General features: G+C 31.1%; 1 protein-coding gene across 1 annotated transcript in view; it reads left to right on the top strand.

The window, feature by feature from the left end:
• Nucleotides 1-480: 480 nt before the first annotated feature.
• The window catches only part of dgat1a (diacylglycerol O-acyltransferase 1a), a 28581-nt gene continuing 12532 nt past the window's right edge, over nucleotides 481-16529 (top strand). Inside the window, exons 1-7 of the mRNA XM_056480152.1 lie at nucleotides 481-811; nucleotides 4462-4549; nucleotides 12464-12504; nucleotides 13883-13968; nucleotides 14076-14128; nucleotides 14930-15035; nucleotides 16273-16401. Of these exons, the coding sequence (XP_056336127.1) occupies nucleotides 615-811; nucleotides 4462-4549; nucleotides 12464-12504; nucleotides 13883-13968; nucleotides 14076-14128; nucleotides 14930-15035; nucleotides 16273-16401 (700 nt within the window). The 5' untranslated portion in view covers nucleotides 481-614. The remainder of the gene's footprint in view (nucleotides 812-4461; nucleotides 4550-12463; nucleotides 12505-13882; nucleotides 13969-14075; nucleotides 14129-14929; nucleotides 15036-16272; nucleotides 16402-16529) is intronic.

Consider the following 16529-nt stretch of genomic DNA (forward strand, 5'->3'; position numbering starts at 1 on the left):
CTAAATTTAATTTGTTTTTTTTAATTTAACCATTTAAATTGCAAATATAAATTGCAATAATTTTGCAGACATCATTTTTTTTTACTACTGTATATGATATATTATTCACAACAACAGTATACTTCAGTTTTACTACAGTAAACTGTAGTGTAGCTATAGGTTATATGGAAACTACAACATTGGTCATTTGTTTATATTATTGTGGTTGTTGTCATGTCACCATACTAACTATATTAACACAACAGATTAATTCTAATGAGAGTAATAAATTGAATTCTTAAATAAAGTACTTTACCATAGTATCCCTTTAGTATAGAGTCACAAGTGGATCATACAGTACATTATTGTCGCATGGGAGCGAATGTTTTGCGTTTTACGATATTCATAATACTGTAACTACTGACAAATACTGTATGTGGCTGTAAACACAGTGCAATCAGTGATTTTTATGATTGAGTAAATTGTGTCATGGTGCATCAGGGTGTCATTGCGCAACGTCTGCGCAGCGCGGAGGGCTTGAAGCGCCGCGTCCTTTTCCATGATAGCAAATACCGGCGAAATGGGAACAGCATGAGAGAAAACATGTGTCCGTTTGTGTCATTATAATCGCAAACATGGGCGACAGAAACGAGAAGGGCTCGGCGAAGCACCGGCGGAGGACTACGATCTCCGGAGAGGCGGCGGTGACTCAAGCCAAACGCGGCGGCGCAGCAGAGACGCTGAGTGGGCAGGTGAAGGAGAAAGAGCCGCAGAAACACGAGAATGCAGCCGGCCGACAGAAGAACCATGATGCTGGAGACGACACATTCAGGTACAGTCAGTGTCTTTATCAAGTCCTTTTAATATGTGCAACACATATCTGCCAATCTATAGATAGCGACAGAGATGCTTGTACCATATAAGACACATGCTGTTATATATATGAATCGACCTATGAATATAGCTGAAGGCCTGTGCATTCATATTAGGATTTATATAAAGCGTTAATTATTTACAGCTTATTCACAATTTAAAATGTCTGAATGTCATAAATTTCAAAGTGCATTTGGGTTGAAAGACATGCATAAATGCAAAAATGTAGACAGAAAAGTTGTTTATTATATTATATTATATTATATTATATTATATTATATTATATTATATTATATTATAGTTTAATTCTGTTTTGCTGTTTAGATATTTTTAATTATTACATTCATTTTGAATCTATTTTAAATTAATCCCACGTAAAAAAAAATACTATAGTGGTTTGTAATAAATACTAGTGTTTTTAACCATAGTAAAGTGTATTAGGCTAGACTGTACACATTATCTCTTTATAAATGAATACTCCAGCCTACTGTAATAAGTAGTATACTTTAGTTTTTGACTACAGTAAACTGTAATGTGATATATGTTGTAGAAAACTACAGTATTGAGTCATTTGTTTATTTTATTGTGGTTGTTGTGTTACCATTAAATTAAATTAATTCAAGTTCTTTACTATAGTATAGTTCAAAAACACTGTAGTAATTAGTACTATAAATTACAATAGTCTTTTTTTCATGCGAGCTGATAGCTGAATAAATAATTTTTTTAATGAATGAATTAATTTATTTATTTATTTGTTTGTTTGTTTGTTTATTTATTTATTTATATGCCTATTCTCTAGTTGTAACATAACGCAATTTAAACATGCAGTATATTTCTACTCAGAATTACATTTACAAAAATCTAAATGAACTAAGCATTATTGTGTAATATATGTATATAATGCACATACTATTTTGACTGAATATGGTAATTTGGTGTAATATAATGTGGTCGGTCATCTTGGTGTACCTATAAATGTGCATAGTAAACAGCATGCATGATAAATACTGTAATATGAGTAGCAGGATTTTTAAAATAAAGCAATGTATATTGCTATATCTATAGTAGAACACAAGCTTAAAGTCGACGTGAAACTAAATAATTAATGTTTGAAACAGCTTCTCCAATGAGAACAAATGTAAGGCAGGGCTTGTGTGTGTCTGTGTGGAATTGATGATTTGCCATTAGTTATGATTTGATTGACAGGTTGAGCCTGCTCTCATCAGAGAAGAGCAGAGATGTTAAAGGAGGAAGGGTCATTATTTTGATTCAAGGTTATGAAGACACATGATCTTAACATAATAATAATAATAATAATAATAATAATAATAATAATAATAATAATAATAAGCTATTTATAATAGAATCAGCAATGTTCCGGAATTGTCTAATTTAAATAAAGTAATAGAAAGAAATAACATAGGAAATGATTATGGGGTCATTTTAGACCCATGTTGTGCATTATGAGGGTAGCCACATTCTTCAAATGATCTAAATCACATGAGTGAGAATATATTAGGTCATTTTAAATTTTGCGTGAACTATCCCTTTAATTTATCGCAAAGATACAGAACAAACAAAGTCAGTCGGGTTACTTTAGACGCATGTAGTGCATCAAAGAGTAGATTTGATGTTGACTTTTACCCTAGATGCTCCAGATTTGAGTTGCAGAACAGAAAAGCAGATCTCTTGAGGTGAAGGTGTGAAGGTCGAGCCTCTCCTCATAATGAGCTGCTGTCAGAAATCACTGATTAATGATAAGATCAGAATCAGTCTGTAATAACCGTGTTATCAGCCACTCCTTCAGCTCTCTTTCTGAAGACACGTACCGTTGCTCAAACTCATTTCATCACCCATTTCAACATCTGCTTGAGTTTTAGAAACTCACTTGTGAATGCCATTGCATCAAGATTGCAACATTCAAATCAAGTGTTAATGAACTGGAATGCTGCATCTTTTCTCAAAATGCTTTCTCTTTAAAGAAAATTACTCTTGATTGATATGTTAGGCTTTAGATTGAGGCCATTATTAGCAGTTATGACAAAATACAACAGTGATTTGGAACCATAGTTTTAATTGTATTATACTGTATATATTATAGTTGCCTGTTTACAAGTCTTGGTTAATTAATGCTCCAACATACTGTTGTAGTAACTATTAGATCACCTGTAAAAAAATACTGTTGTATAACGTAAACACAGTAAACTGTGATGTATTATAGTAGGTGTGGAAAGCTAAAGTATTTGGCCATTTTATTATATTGCTATAGTTGTTGTGTTACCGTGGCGACTATAGAATCACCACAACAGATTGATTCAGTTACTTTACTATAGTTGTTGTGTTACCATAGCAACTGTAGATTCACCACAACAGATTAACTAAAATTTGTTACCAAAGTTGTTGTGTTGCCATAGCAACTATAGAATCACGACAACAGATTAATTCAGTTATTTTACTGTAGTTGTTGTGTTGGCATGGCAGCTATAGAATCTCCACAACAAATTAATTAAAATACTTTACTAGTTGTTGTGTTGCCATATCAAGAATCACCACAACAGATTGATTCATTTACTTTACTATAGTTGTTCTGTTACCATAACAATGATAGAATCACCACAACTGATTAATTTTGTTACATTACTATAGTTGTTGTATTGCCATAGCAACTATAGAATTACCACAACAGATTAATTCAAATCCTTTACTATAGTTGTTGTGTTACCATAGCAACTATAGAATCACGACAACAGATTAATTCAGTTACTTTACTATAGTTGTGTGTTACCATAGCAACTATAGAATCACCACAACAGATTAATTCAGTAACTTTACTGTAGTTGTTGTGTTACCATAGCAATGATAGATTCACCACAACCGATTAAGTTACTGTACTATAGTTGTTGTGTTACCATAGCAATCATAGAATCACCACAACAAATTATTTTAAATACTTTACTAGTTGTTGTGTTGCCATAGCAACTATAGAATCACCACAACATATTAATTCAAATACTTTACTATAGTTGTTCTGCTACCATAGCAACTGTAGATTCACCACAACAGATTAACTAAAATTTGTTACTAAAGTTGTTCTGTTACCATAACAATGATAGAATCACCACAACCGATTAATTCAGTTACATTACTATAGTTGTTGTATTGCCATAGCAACTATAGAATTACCACAACAGATTAATTCAAATACTTTACTATAGTTGTTGTGTTACCATAGCAATGATAGAATCACCACAACAAATTATTTTAAATACTTTACTAGTTGTTGTGTTACCATAGCAACTATAGAATCACCACAAAAGATAAATTCAGTTACTTTACTATAGTTGTTGTGTTGCCATAGCAACTATAGAATCATCCCAACAGATTAATTCAAATACTTCACTATAGTTGTTGTGTTGCCATAGCAACTATAGAATCACCACAACAGAAAAATTCATTTACTTTACTATAGTTGTTCTGTTACCATAGCAACTGTAGAATCATCACAACAGATTAATTCAGTTACTTTACTAAAGGATGGTTTAAAAAACACCATTTACTATAAATTACTATAGGATTTTTTGTGTTTGACTGATCTTTGTGTCTCGCCAGCTGCCACAAGCTGCAGGAGTCTCTGCTCAGCTCGGCCAGTGGCTTCAGCAACTACAGGGGAATCCTCAACTGGTGTGTGGTCATGCTGGTGAGTGCATATGCAAATGAATATTTCCATAAATGTAGTCCATGCAACTTATGCTTTTCATCCCATGTCTTCTGGAGTCAAAGCGAACACATATGCGAACACAGCGTTTAATGGACTCTTTATTTTTAGCGTTAACAATAATAGGGAAGCAACTTAAGCTAATAAATGTCCATCACTTTATTCATAAGCTAATAAATGTCCATCACAGATTAAAAAAATGTTACTTTTGGGTGTCACCGTGGCGCAGTGAATAGCATGATCGCCTCACAGCAAGAAGGTCGTTGGTTCGAGCCTCGACTGAGTCAGTTGGCATTTCTGTGTGAATTGGGTAAGCAAAATTTTCCATAGTGTATGAGTGTTAATGAGAGTGTATGGGTGTTTCCCAGTGATGGGTTGCAGCTGGAAGGGCATCCACTGCGTAAAACTTGCTGGATAAGTTGGCGGTTCATTCCGCTGTGGCGACCCCCGATTAATAAATGGACTAAGCCGAAAAGAAAATGAATGAATGAGTGAATAATGTTTTTTTAATATAATAAAATACTGCTGCAAAAATATGCGCAATATTGTTGTTAAGCATTACGATAACAACATGTCTTACGATATAACATTTCCCTAAAAAATGCTAGTTTTATTAGCTGTTTTTCAATAAAATCTTTATTTACTGATATTAAAATATATTCTTCAGATCTAATTAATTATAATTCGGACTAAATAATTGTGCCCCGGTGCAAACAAACCTCCGCAGATATTCTGAGGAAAATGAGGAATAGATTCTTTTTGGATTCCCTAATCCCTTTTCAATTCACTTGCTTTTTCTAAAGGAATCATTCATTTTGAACGATTCATTTGAACGAACGAATCGACTCATTAACACAGGCACTTGTCGCCACCTATTGGCGGTTTCAGTGTCATGTTTATTTACCCATGACAGTCCTAAAACAGCACAAAAACACAATCTGAAAAATATTGTTTAATTATTGTTATCAGAGACATGTGTACTGAATATTTTTCATCACCCTCACCTAGTTTGCAGAATGGCTGTGAGTGCAGTTTTGGCCTGGACTCGGTGTATTGTGAGATCAGTCTATATTTAGATCCTCTGTCTGTGTGTGTGTGTGTGAGCGTGTGTGTGTGTGTGTGTGTGTGTGTGTGTGTGTGTGTGCGTGTGTGTGCGTGTGTGTGTGTGTGTGCGTGTGTGTGCGCGTTATACCTGAACATCATAAACACTGACACACTGCTGTCCTTCAGGTTTATTTCCGTCTGCTCGAGTCTCTCCACCTGTTTGTCCTCAGATGAGCTTCTGAAGCCTAGAAGGAAAGCTGTAGTGCCAGTGGAGGATTGAAACATCTAACATAAATTAATTAAAGTACCATCACTTGCCAAAAATGTAGTGCAAGTAGACTAAAAGTAAATGTTGTAAATATGTACTCTTGAGTAGTGAGCGTTAATTACACTGTGAAAATTATTCCACCTTATATCCTGCATTAAAACTGAGTGAATACGGCATATAATAAGACTAATATGAGGGTTAAAAAGATAATGAAAGAAAAATGATACCTTATTGTTAAAATATAAGAAAATAAAACACAATACACAACTTCACATTCAGTCAGATGGTATCTCTGACTAGTTTTGTTCTATCTTTCTCTCTCTCTCTGTCTGTCTGTCTGTCTGTCTGTCTGTCTGTCTGTTTGTCTGTCTGTCTGTCTGTTTGTTTGACTCTGCAGTGAATCAGCAGGGCGTCATTTTCTAGTGTTTGGGCTTTTAATGCATTGGTCTCATGTTGAGCGTCAGAGAGAGCACAGAGTTCATATAATACATATAATAAAGAGTTTATATAATATTAATTTTCATAATATTATGTTTCTTTTCGATATTTTAATTTGGCTTGCAATTGTTAGATTTAGTATATTCATTGAAATGGTGAAGTTTTTGGGTGCTTTTGTCATTTTTTTCAATATTGTTTTGTTTGTTTTTGTTTCGGTTGCAGTCATTTCAGTACGTTTGTCAGTTGTTCACTTTTATTGTTATTGTTTCGGTTATAAAGACTTTTTTGCCAGACATTTTACATGGTTTTAGATAATTTAGTGCTTAAAATTTAATATATATTATAATAATTTAATTTAATTTATTCATTAAGTTTCTTTTTGGCTTAGTCCCTTCATTAATCCGGGGTCGCCACAGCGGAATGAATCTTCCAGCCGCAACCCATCTCTGGGAAACATCACTCACACTCATACACTACGGACAATTTAGCCTTTCCAATTCACCTGCACTGCATGTCTTTGGACTGTGGGGGAAACCAGAGCACCCGGAGGAAACCCACACGAACGCAGGGAGAACATGCAAACTCCACACAGAAACACCAACTGACCCAGCCGAGGCTCGAACCAGCAACCTTCTTGCTGTGAGGCGACAGCCCTACCTACTGCGCCACTGTTATCTTATCTTATCTTATCTTATTTTATCTTATCTTATTTAACAATAAAAATACTAACCGTTATATACCAACCATTATATCATAACAGAGCAGGGCTAAGCAGCAGCTACATATAATTATTTAAATTAAATTAAATTAAATTAAATTAAATTAAATTAAATTAAATTAAATTAAATTAAATTAAATTAAATTAAATTAAATTAAATTAAATTAAATCAAATCCAGCATATGTTTTATGCAGCGGATGCCCTTCCAGCTGCAACCCATGACTTGGAAACTCCCATACACTCTTGCATTCACACATATACACTACCCGGAGGAAACTCACGCCAACACGGGGAGAACATGCAAACTCCACACAGGGCAAAGCAGCAGCTACATCTAATTTAATTTAATTTAATTTAATTTAATTTAATTTTATTTTATTTTATTTTATTTTATTTTATTTTATTTATTTATTTTATTAATTTTTTATTTTTTCTTAATTTAATTTATATTTATTTATTTATTTTATTTTATTTTTTTTAATTTAATTTTTTAATTTTTTAATTTTGTTTATTTTGATTATTATTTTTTTATTTTATTTTATTTTATTTTATTTTATTTATTTTTTATTATATTTTTTTATTTAATTTAATGTAATGTAATGTAATGTAATTTAATTAAATTTTATTTTATTTTATTTTATTTTATTTTATTTTATTTTATATTTATTTTTTTAATTTAATTTAATTTAATGTAATGTAATGTAATTTTATTTTATTTTATTTTATTTTATTTTATTTTATTTTATTTTATTCATTTTTTATTTTATTTTTTATTTTATTTTATTTTATTTTATTTTATTTTATTTTATTTTATTTTATTTTACTTTATTTTATTTTATTTTATTTTACTTTATTTTATTCATTTTTTATTTTATTTATTTTTTATTTTATTTTATTTTATTTTATTTTATTTTATTTTATTTTATTTTATTTTATTTTATTTTATTTTATTTTATTTTATTTTATTTTATTTTATTTTGTATGTCTTTGTCATTTTAATATTTCATGTCAGCTTTTTAAAAATTTCTTATAAGCAATTTTGTAACACTTTTAGTAAGACTTTAGCAGTTCGGCTTAAACTTTTCTCCAAAGCCGTTTATAATCCTTTTAATTAACAATATTAACACCGACCATTACAACATCCCAAAGCAGCAGCTACAAACTGTATAAAACCAACTATAGTTTATGAAGTGTGTGATTGATCTTTGTCCTCAAGCAAACTGGAGTGTGTCCTGGAGTGAACTTTGACCCACTAACATCATCTGCGTCTCTATAAATACAGTGTTAATAAACTGAGGACGGTCATCCGCAGTGATGAGTTGATGAAGTGTCAGTCAGAACACAAACTGTCCTTCAGCAGAAATAATCAACAGTCAAACACTGGCAGGGATTTGCTTTAGAAATGTCATGCGTCCTCTAAAAATAAACATGTATTTCAGCCTGAGAGAAAACCAGCCGCGTCTTCAAAGCCTGGAAAGCAAATGAGAAATCAGCATTAATCCGCTTTCTGTATCCTCGCTCTCTGAGGATTTGGCTTTTACAGTACCTCGCGTTCTCTGACCGTATTCCCACCGAGTGTCCGAAAGTGCTTTGAAACTATTAATGAGAATTATATAAAAGTCAAGCAGAAAAGCGGCTGTTTATTGACTGATTTCAGCCGGAGAAAATATGAAACATACAAATCAGAAACTACAGAGAAAACAGAAAGGCTGCAGAGGTTTTTAAGTTGACTCAACTTAAATCGAGTCAAGTGCAGTACTTGGGTTGAAAAGGGTGCTATTATGCCCATTTTACTCTAGATGTAAGTCTCTGATGTCCCTAGAGAGTGTGTGTGTGACGTTTCAGCTCAAAATACCTCACAGATAATGTTCTCTAACTCTCTGAAACTGACCCTTTTAGGCTTTGATCCTAATTGTATGGTGTTTTGGTGACTGTCGCTTTAAATGCAAATGAGACTGTGCTCTTTTTCAGAAGAGGGCGGAGCTATGAATACTTGTGTGTCAGCATAGTGGCAGATTCAGAAACAAGACTAATGTCCTATGCTAATAAGGGAGAGATATTCACTAGTGGGCGGGGCTTTCCCTCTCTGATGACATCATACAAAGGGAGAATGTCAATCAAAGTGTTTCTGCAGACTGTTTTGATCAAGTCTGATTATAAACAATACAATTAATACATGTTTAGCATTAGAAGCTGGATATATTCACACACTGCTGCCGCAAAACTGTGTTTCAACCCCTTGTAAATAGGATTTCTGCATAATAGGTGCCCTTCAAATTAATCAATTAATCAATTAAATATAAATGTCCACCTCGGCAGCTTTTTACATACAATAATAGTAATATTTTTGCTGATATTTGTATTCTGAAGGGTTTACAGAGGGATTTGCTCAGACTTAAGTTGTCTGATCATAATAAACATTTTTATTCTACAAAATAAATTCAGAAAATTGACAGTATTTTCTGAATTATGAAATTAAATAAAATCAAAGACTGTAATATGTAAAAACAGATCATTTAAACCAGAACTTTGAACCTGAATGCAAATGAGCTCATATTTAATGCAACAGTGCCTCATTTGCATATTTAAATATCATCTAGAAAACTTAATACAAATACAAAACAATATGTATTATAATCAATCAACTGGGGGAATCTGCTCATAACCATCCCTTCATATTAAACCTAGAATTTTGCTGGAATTCATTCATTCATTTTCTTTCCGGCTCAGTCCCTTTTTTAATCTGGGGTCACCACAGCAGAATGAACCGCCAACTTATCCAGCATCTGTTTTATGTCCCTTCCAGCTGCAATCCAACACTGGGAAACACTCACACACACTCACTCACACACATACAGTACGGACAATTTAGCTTACCCAATTCACCTGTGTGTCTTTGGACTTGTGGGGGAAACCGGAGCACCCGGAGGAAACCCACACCAACACAGTGAGTGAGAACATGCAAACTCCACACAGAAACACCAACAGACCCAGTCAAGGCTCGAACCAGCGACCTTCTTGCTGTGAGGCGATTGTGCTACCCAAAGTTTATTGTTAGTAATTCCCGAAATATGGAGAGATTTAAAAAAAAGATTTACAAAATCTCTTCTGTAAAAACCTTCGACTCTAATGTCACGATACTTAAACCCAGGGGCGTTGCTAGATATAAAGCTCTACTGGGGCACGTCCCCCCTCAAAAAAATAAAAATAATAAAATAATAGTATAAATAATAATAAATATATATATATATATGCACTAAAATATTTATTATAAATAAATAAAGTATTATTGTTATTATACAATTATTATTCTAAATAATTAATCCTGAATGTAACTGGAAAATAGTCATTTAAAAATTGTTTTGCATAAATATTAAATTCATTTGAATGATATTATATAGACAATTCTATTAAATACAAAAAAATGAAGTTTTATAGAATTATCTGTTGTTTTAGAATTAGACTTAGAATTAGCTTTAGGTTTTACCTCCCTGACTCGTCACTCGTTGCTTCATACAAAAAAAATCTATGAGAAAGCATGCATAGTAAAGATCACCATCAATTTATTTAAACTTTAGTTTTGTCGACTGCGTGCCGACACCTCCGCATAAAAGACTGTCAATGCCGGTTTTGCAACGCATGAGCGGCGCGTGAGCAGCGGGTGTTTTTTCGGCATGCGTTTTAACAATCGGGACTCGCACCGGGAGAAGAGCAGCGCGTCTAGCAGGAGGGGTGTGTGAGGCGCGCGGGTTTGTTTTTTCTGCGCACATGCACAGATGCGTCAGTTTGCTTTTTGATTAAACTACATTGCTTTCACCAGCGTTGATTCAGTTGAATATAAAGAGTAACGTCTTCATTTCGGAATTACCACTCTTAATAAATGCACTTGCATATGAAGTAATTGATATCTCAAAGCATTTACTGGGGCACTGGGGATGTGTATTGGGTCTAGCGACGCCTCTGCTTAAACCTAAATGCAAATTAGCACATATTTATTGAAAGAATACCTTATTTGCATATTTAAATATAATCTAGAAAACTTGTAATACAAAGAAATATGTATTATAATCAATTAAGTGGGGGAGTCTGGTCATAACTATCACTCATCTATCACCCTATAGTCGTGTGCAGTAATAATGATAATAATTTCTGTAACACTTTATAATAAGATTCATTAGTTAATGCATTTATTAACATGAACTAATTATGAACAATACATGTACAGCATTTATTAATCATAATTGAACATATACTAATGCATTATTAACATCCACGTCCATGCTTGTTAACATTAGTTAATGCACCGACCGTGAGTTAACATGAACTAACAATGAACAACTGTATTTTCATTAACTAACATGAACAAATCCTGTAGTAAATGTTGTTCATTGTTTGTTCATGTTAGTAAATGCATTAATTAACATTAACTAATGAACCTTATTGTAAAGTGTGACAATAATTTCTTCAAAAGAAATGTGAAATTGTTCACAGAATTTCCCGAAATATGAAGCAATTAAAAGATTCACAGAAGGCCCTCTGTAAAATCCTTTGACCTGTCTCAATAAAGTAAACCAGAATTCTGAATGCAAATGCTATGCAAATTAGCACATATTCATTGAACGAATGACTGATTTGCATATTTAGATATAATCTAAAATATTTAATCATACAAAAAAAAAATCCTTCAGGTGTTTATTTGTGTGTTCAGAGAATGATTTAATCTGGGTTCATGCTTTAGCTTAACTGTGTGTGTGTCTCCAGGTCAAAGGTCAGCTGTGTTTATCATCACTCTGTATCTCAGCATGTTTATATGGTTCTGCTGTAGACTTTGAGCTCCAGTAGAGACACAATAATAAAAACACCTTTATCACAGACACACAATCACTGCAGAGGAGTGCTGTGGGCGTTATAGTGTCTCTGAGATAATAATAGAGTTTGTATTAACACCTGGAATTTGTCCTTATTTTATTAATATACTTTTTTTCTGATATTTATTTGAATTGTAATACAAATCTGGATTAAATTAGTATTTGGTTTTGTAATATAATAATAATATGTTGGTATTTTATATATATATATATATATATTACATATACTTACATACATCACTTAGGTGGTGTATATGCTGAACATGCATTTACAAAGTTATTACATATATGACTATAATACAGTTTTAACATTTATTTTATATAATTAATTTTAAAATAGAAAAAGAGCATGTGTGTTTTGTTGATATGCTGTTTTTATATTATTTTTAAACATATACATATTTCATATTATACTGTATATTATTATAATAGCAATACATTATTACATAATAATATGTAGTAGTAATATTATTGATTATTTATAAATATATGTGTTATTTTTGAACATATGGATGAAAGAGTGTTTTAACTAAAGTGTTTTGTTTGTCTGTGTTTGCAGGTTTTGTCAAACGCGCGGCTGGTGCTGGAGAACCTTATAAAGTCAGTATCTGATCAACAGGAGCTTTGTGTGTGTGTGTGTGTTGCTGTGGTTCTCCTGCTCAGTGCATCAGTAATGTGTGTGTACTGATGGAGCAGAAGCTGATAATGACGGCGCTGCAGTGGATCAGAGCTGCTTCTCTCATTAACACACACTTTTATCCTAAGAATATAATGATCAACACACACTGATGCTCAAACTCTCTTGACTCCTGCAGCATCGTCATTAATATATATTAAAAAAATTACATTATATATTTATAAATATTTATTTATTTAATTAATTAAATGAATATTTTAATACATCTTATATTTTTATTACCTGTGTTTAAATATATATATATATATATATATATTTTTTTTTTTTTTATGGATTTATAATATGACATTTATTGAAATGTATTTAATTGAAAGTTATTTTGTTTATTTTACATTTTTACATTTTTTTCAATAAATTTTATATGAAATATTTGTACATATTTGTTAAATATTTAAATAAATGTTTATTTATTTTAAATAAATTTTGATCATTATTTTTTTAAATATTTTTCATAACTTTATTTATTTAGATATTTTTTATTTATTTATTTTTGATATTTTTATAATTTGTGTTACTATATATATATATATATATATATATATATATATATATATATATATATATATATATATATATATATATATATATATATATAGGATTATAAAATATTACATTTATTTTTATAAATGTTAAATATTTATACAAATATAAAATATGAAATTTATTGAAAAAAATATATATTTCAATAAATTGTATACTTTATATTTGTACAAATATCTAATATTTATAAAAATATTTATTTAATAATAATATTTGTAATAAATTTTATATTTTATAATTTGTGTTAAAAATATAAAGCAAATTATAACAATTTTAAACAAATTTTTTATATTTATTAAATATTTTTAAAATATATAATATAACATTTATTTCTAAAAGAATCTCTTTTTATTTATTAATTGTTTATTAAAATGTTTTATTTATTATACCTTTTTATATAATTTCTTCAGTAAATTTTACATGGCATTTTTCATACATATTTCTTTTAATATTTAAATAAATGTTTAATTATTTTTTATAAATTTTAGATTTTATAATTTGTGTTAAACATATATATAGAAGATTATAAAAGTATTACATTTATTTTGAAAAGATAAACATAATTGTGCCTTGAGTTGCAGAATACGGCACAAACAATGAACGCATTTATTCTCATTAGCAACATCAGAAATCAGGCTGATATTTATAATAAACATGGATCATATGTGATGACTCTAGTGTTCTTGAGTGTTTTCTGTCATTTATGAATGTGTTTTTCCTGATTTATGATTGTGCTTTCAGATATGGCGTTCTGGTGGACCCCATCCAGATCATCTCTCTGTTCGTGAAGGACCCCTGCAGCTGGCCGGCTCTGTGCCTGATCATCGGTGTGATTATTATTCATAACATCTCACTAATGATAATCATACAAACACACGTTCATATTCCGCACATGCTCTGTTCAATAATGCATGTCCGACATTTTGCGTTCCAGTTACTAACGTCTTCATAATGGCAGCTCTGTACACCGAGAGGAAGCTGTCTGTGGTGAGTTGCATGCTGGGATTGAATTGTGAGATTGCAGATATTACTGAATGACCATTATTACTGAACATTATTACATCTCATGAACAGAATTAACACGAAAAGTTATGTAAACATATTTTTTTGTTTCCGTTTTTATAACAATTAAGCACATTTAACATCTAAATCAATCATAATCATGTCTGATATGCAGATCATATTTAATTGAAGTACTAAAATAATACAATAAAACTTGAGATAATAATTTAACTTACAATTCAGAATGGAAAATATCCATATATCGAGGTTTAGATTTAAAATTAAAATGAAGAGACCACTTTAAAGTTTCAGTGTCTCTCCATTTACGATTAATAATTATTATTATAATATTTATTTATTTATTGTGTAAACTATTGATGCCATTTCCTTTCATTTTAAAATAATAATGTATGATTTAGAGCTTTTTTTGCATAAAATAACAATAAAGTGCCATGTTTTAGACAAGTTTATAATAATTATTATTTATTTATTTATTTATTTATTTATTTATTTATTTATTTATTTATTTTTAAATTTAATTAAATGTAATTAAATTTAATTAAATTTAATTTAATTTAATTTAATTTAATTTAATTTAATTTAATTTAGATTTTATTTTATTTTATTTTATTTTATTTTATTTTATTTTATTTTATTTTATTTTATTTTATTTTATTTTATTTTATTTTATTTTATTTTATTTTATTTTATTTTATTTTATTTTATTTTATTTTATTTTATTAATAATAGTGCTGTTTCATTTGTAGTGGTCTGCTCTCATTTCAGGGCACCATCTCTGAGGGAACAGGATCTTTCCTTCACTGGATCAATCTGTCTGCACTGTTGTTTGTGCCAGCAGGAACGGTGCTGAGCCTGAACTCCGTCACACCAGGTGAAAATAACACCTTTACCCAAAGTGCACTTTCACTGAGTCAGAAAACAACACTACAGCTGTCTCCACTACCCCACAACCGCTTCATTTACCATCATTCTGATATCTTTAGAAAATATTAACATCTCTTTATTTCTCTTTTCATTTAAAGATTACATAAATCCACAATTTTTCATTTCAAAACTCCCCAAATGACTTGAGTTTTGGAAATTATGTTTTTAATGCACATTTTTTTATTATTTTACAACAATTTTATGGACAATATTTTTCAATTGAGACAGTAGGGAAGTATGTGTATGGGTAAATAGTAGGGAAGCATGCGATTTCAGACAGCCAATCTCTTGTGGTGATTCTAGAGTTGCTATGGTAACACAACAACTATAGTAATTAATCTGTTGTGGTGATTCTAAAGTTACTATGGTAACACAACATCTATGGTAATTAATCTGTTGTGGTAATTCTACAGTTACTATGGTAACACAACGTCTATTGTAATTAATCTGTTGTGGTGGTTCTACAGTTACTATGGTAACACGTCTATGGTAATTAGTCTGTTGTGGTGATTCTACAGTTACTATGGTAACACAACATCTATGGTAATTAATCTGTTGTGATGATTCCACAGTTACTATGGTAACACAACATCTATGGTAATTAATCTGTTGTGGTGATTCTACTGTTGCTATGGTAACACAACAACTATAGTAATTAATCTGTTGTGGTGATTCTATAGTTGCTATGGTAACACAACAGCCATAGGAATTAATCTGTCATGGTGATTCCACAGTTGCTTTGATAACACAACATCTATAGTAATTAATCTGTCGTGGTGATTCCGTAGTTGCTATGGTAACACAACATCTATAGTAATTAATCTGTCGTGGTGATTCCGTAGTTGCTATGGTAACACAACATCTATAGTAATTAATCTGTCGTGGTGATTCCGTAGTTGCTATGGTAACACAACATCTATAGTAATTAATCTGTCGTGGTGATTCCGTAGTTGCTATGGTAACACAACATTTATAGTAATTAATCTGTTGTGGTGATTCCATAGTTGCTATGGTAACACAACATCTATAGTATCTAATCTGTCATGGTGATTCCGTAGTTGCTATGGTAACACAACATCTATAGTAATTACTCTGTGGTGTTGATTCTATAGTATTCTATCACTAAGTCTTGTGTAAATTGTGATGTTTTGCTGTGTGTGTGTGTGTGTGTGTGTGTGTTTCAGTGGGTGGTGTGATGGCTCTGAGCATCTGCACTGTTCTCTTCCTCAAGCTTTACTCATACACAGATGTTAATAAATGGTGCCGAGAACAAAGACAAGCCAAAGCTCGAACCCTGTCTCGCTCTCACTCCTGTGAGTATAACAACATCATGCCACACACATCTACACACACATCCACAATCCACATTTTGAGTCTGCTATGTTCATGTGCTGAACAAATCTAGTGTTTCAGAACACAGCCTCTGCAGAAATATGACATT

This window comes from Danio aesculapii, chromosome 19 (assembly GCF_903798145.1).
Source record: "Danio aesculapii chromosome 19, fDanAes4.1, whole genome shotgun sequence".
NCBI lineage: Eukaryota > Metazoa > Chordata > Actinopteri > Cypriniformes > Danionidae > Danio > Danio aesculapii.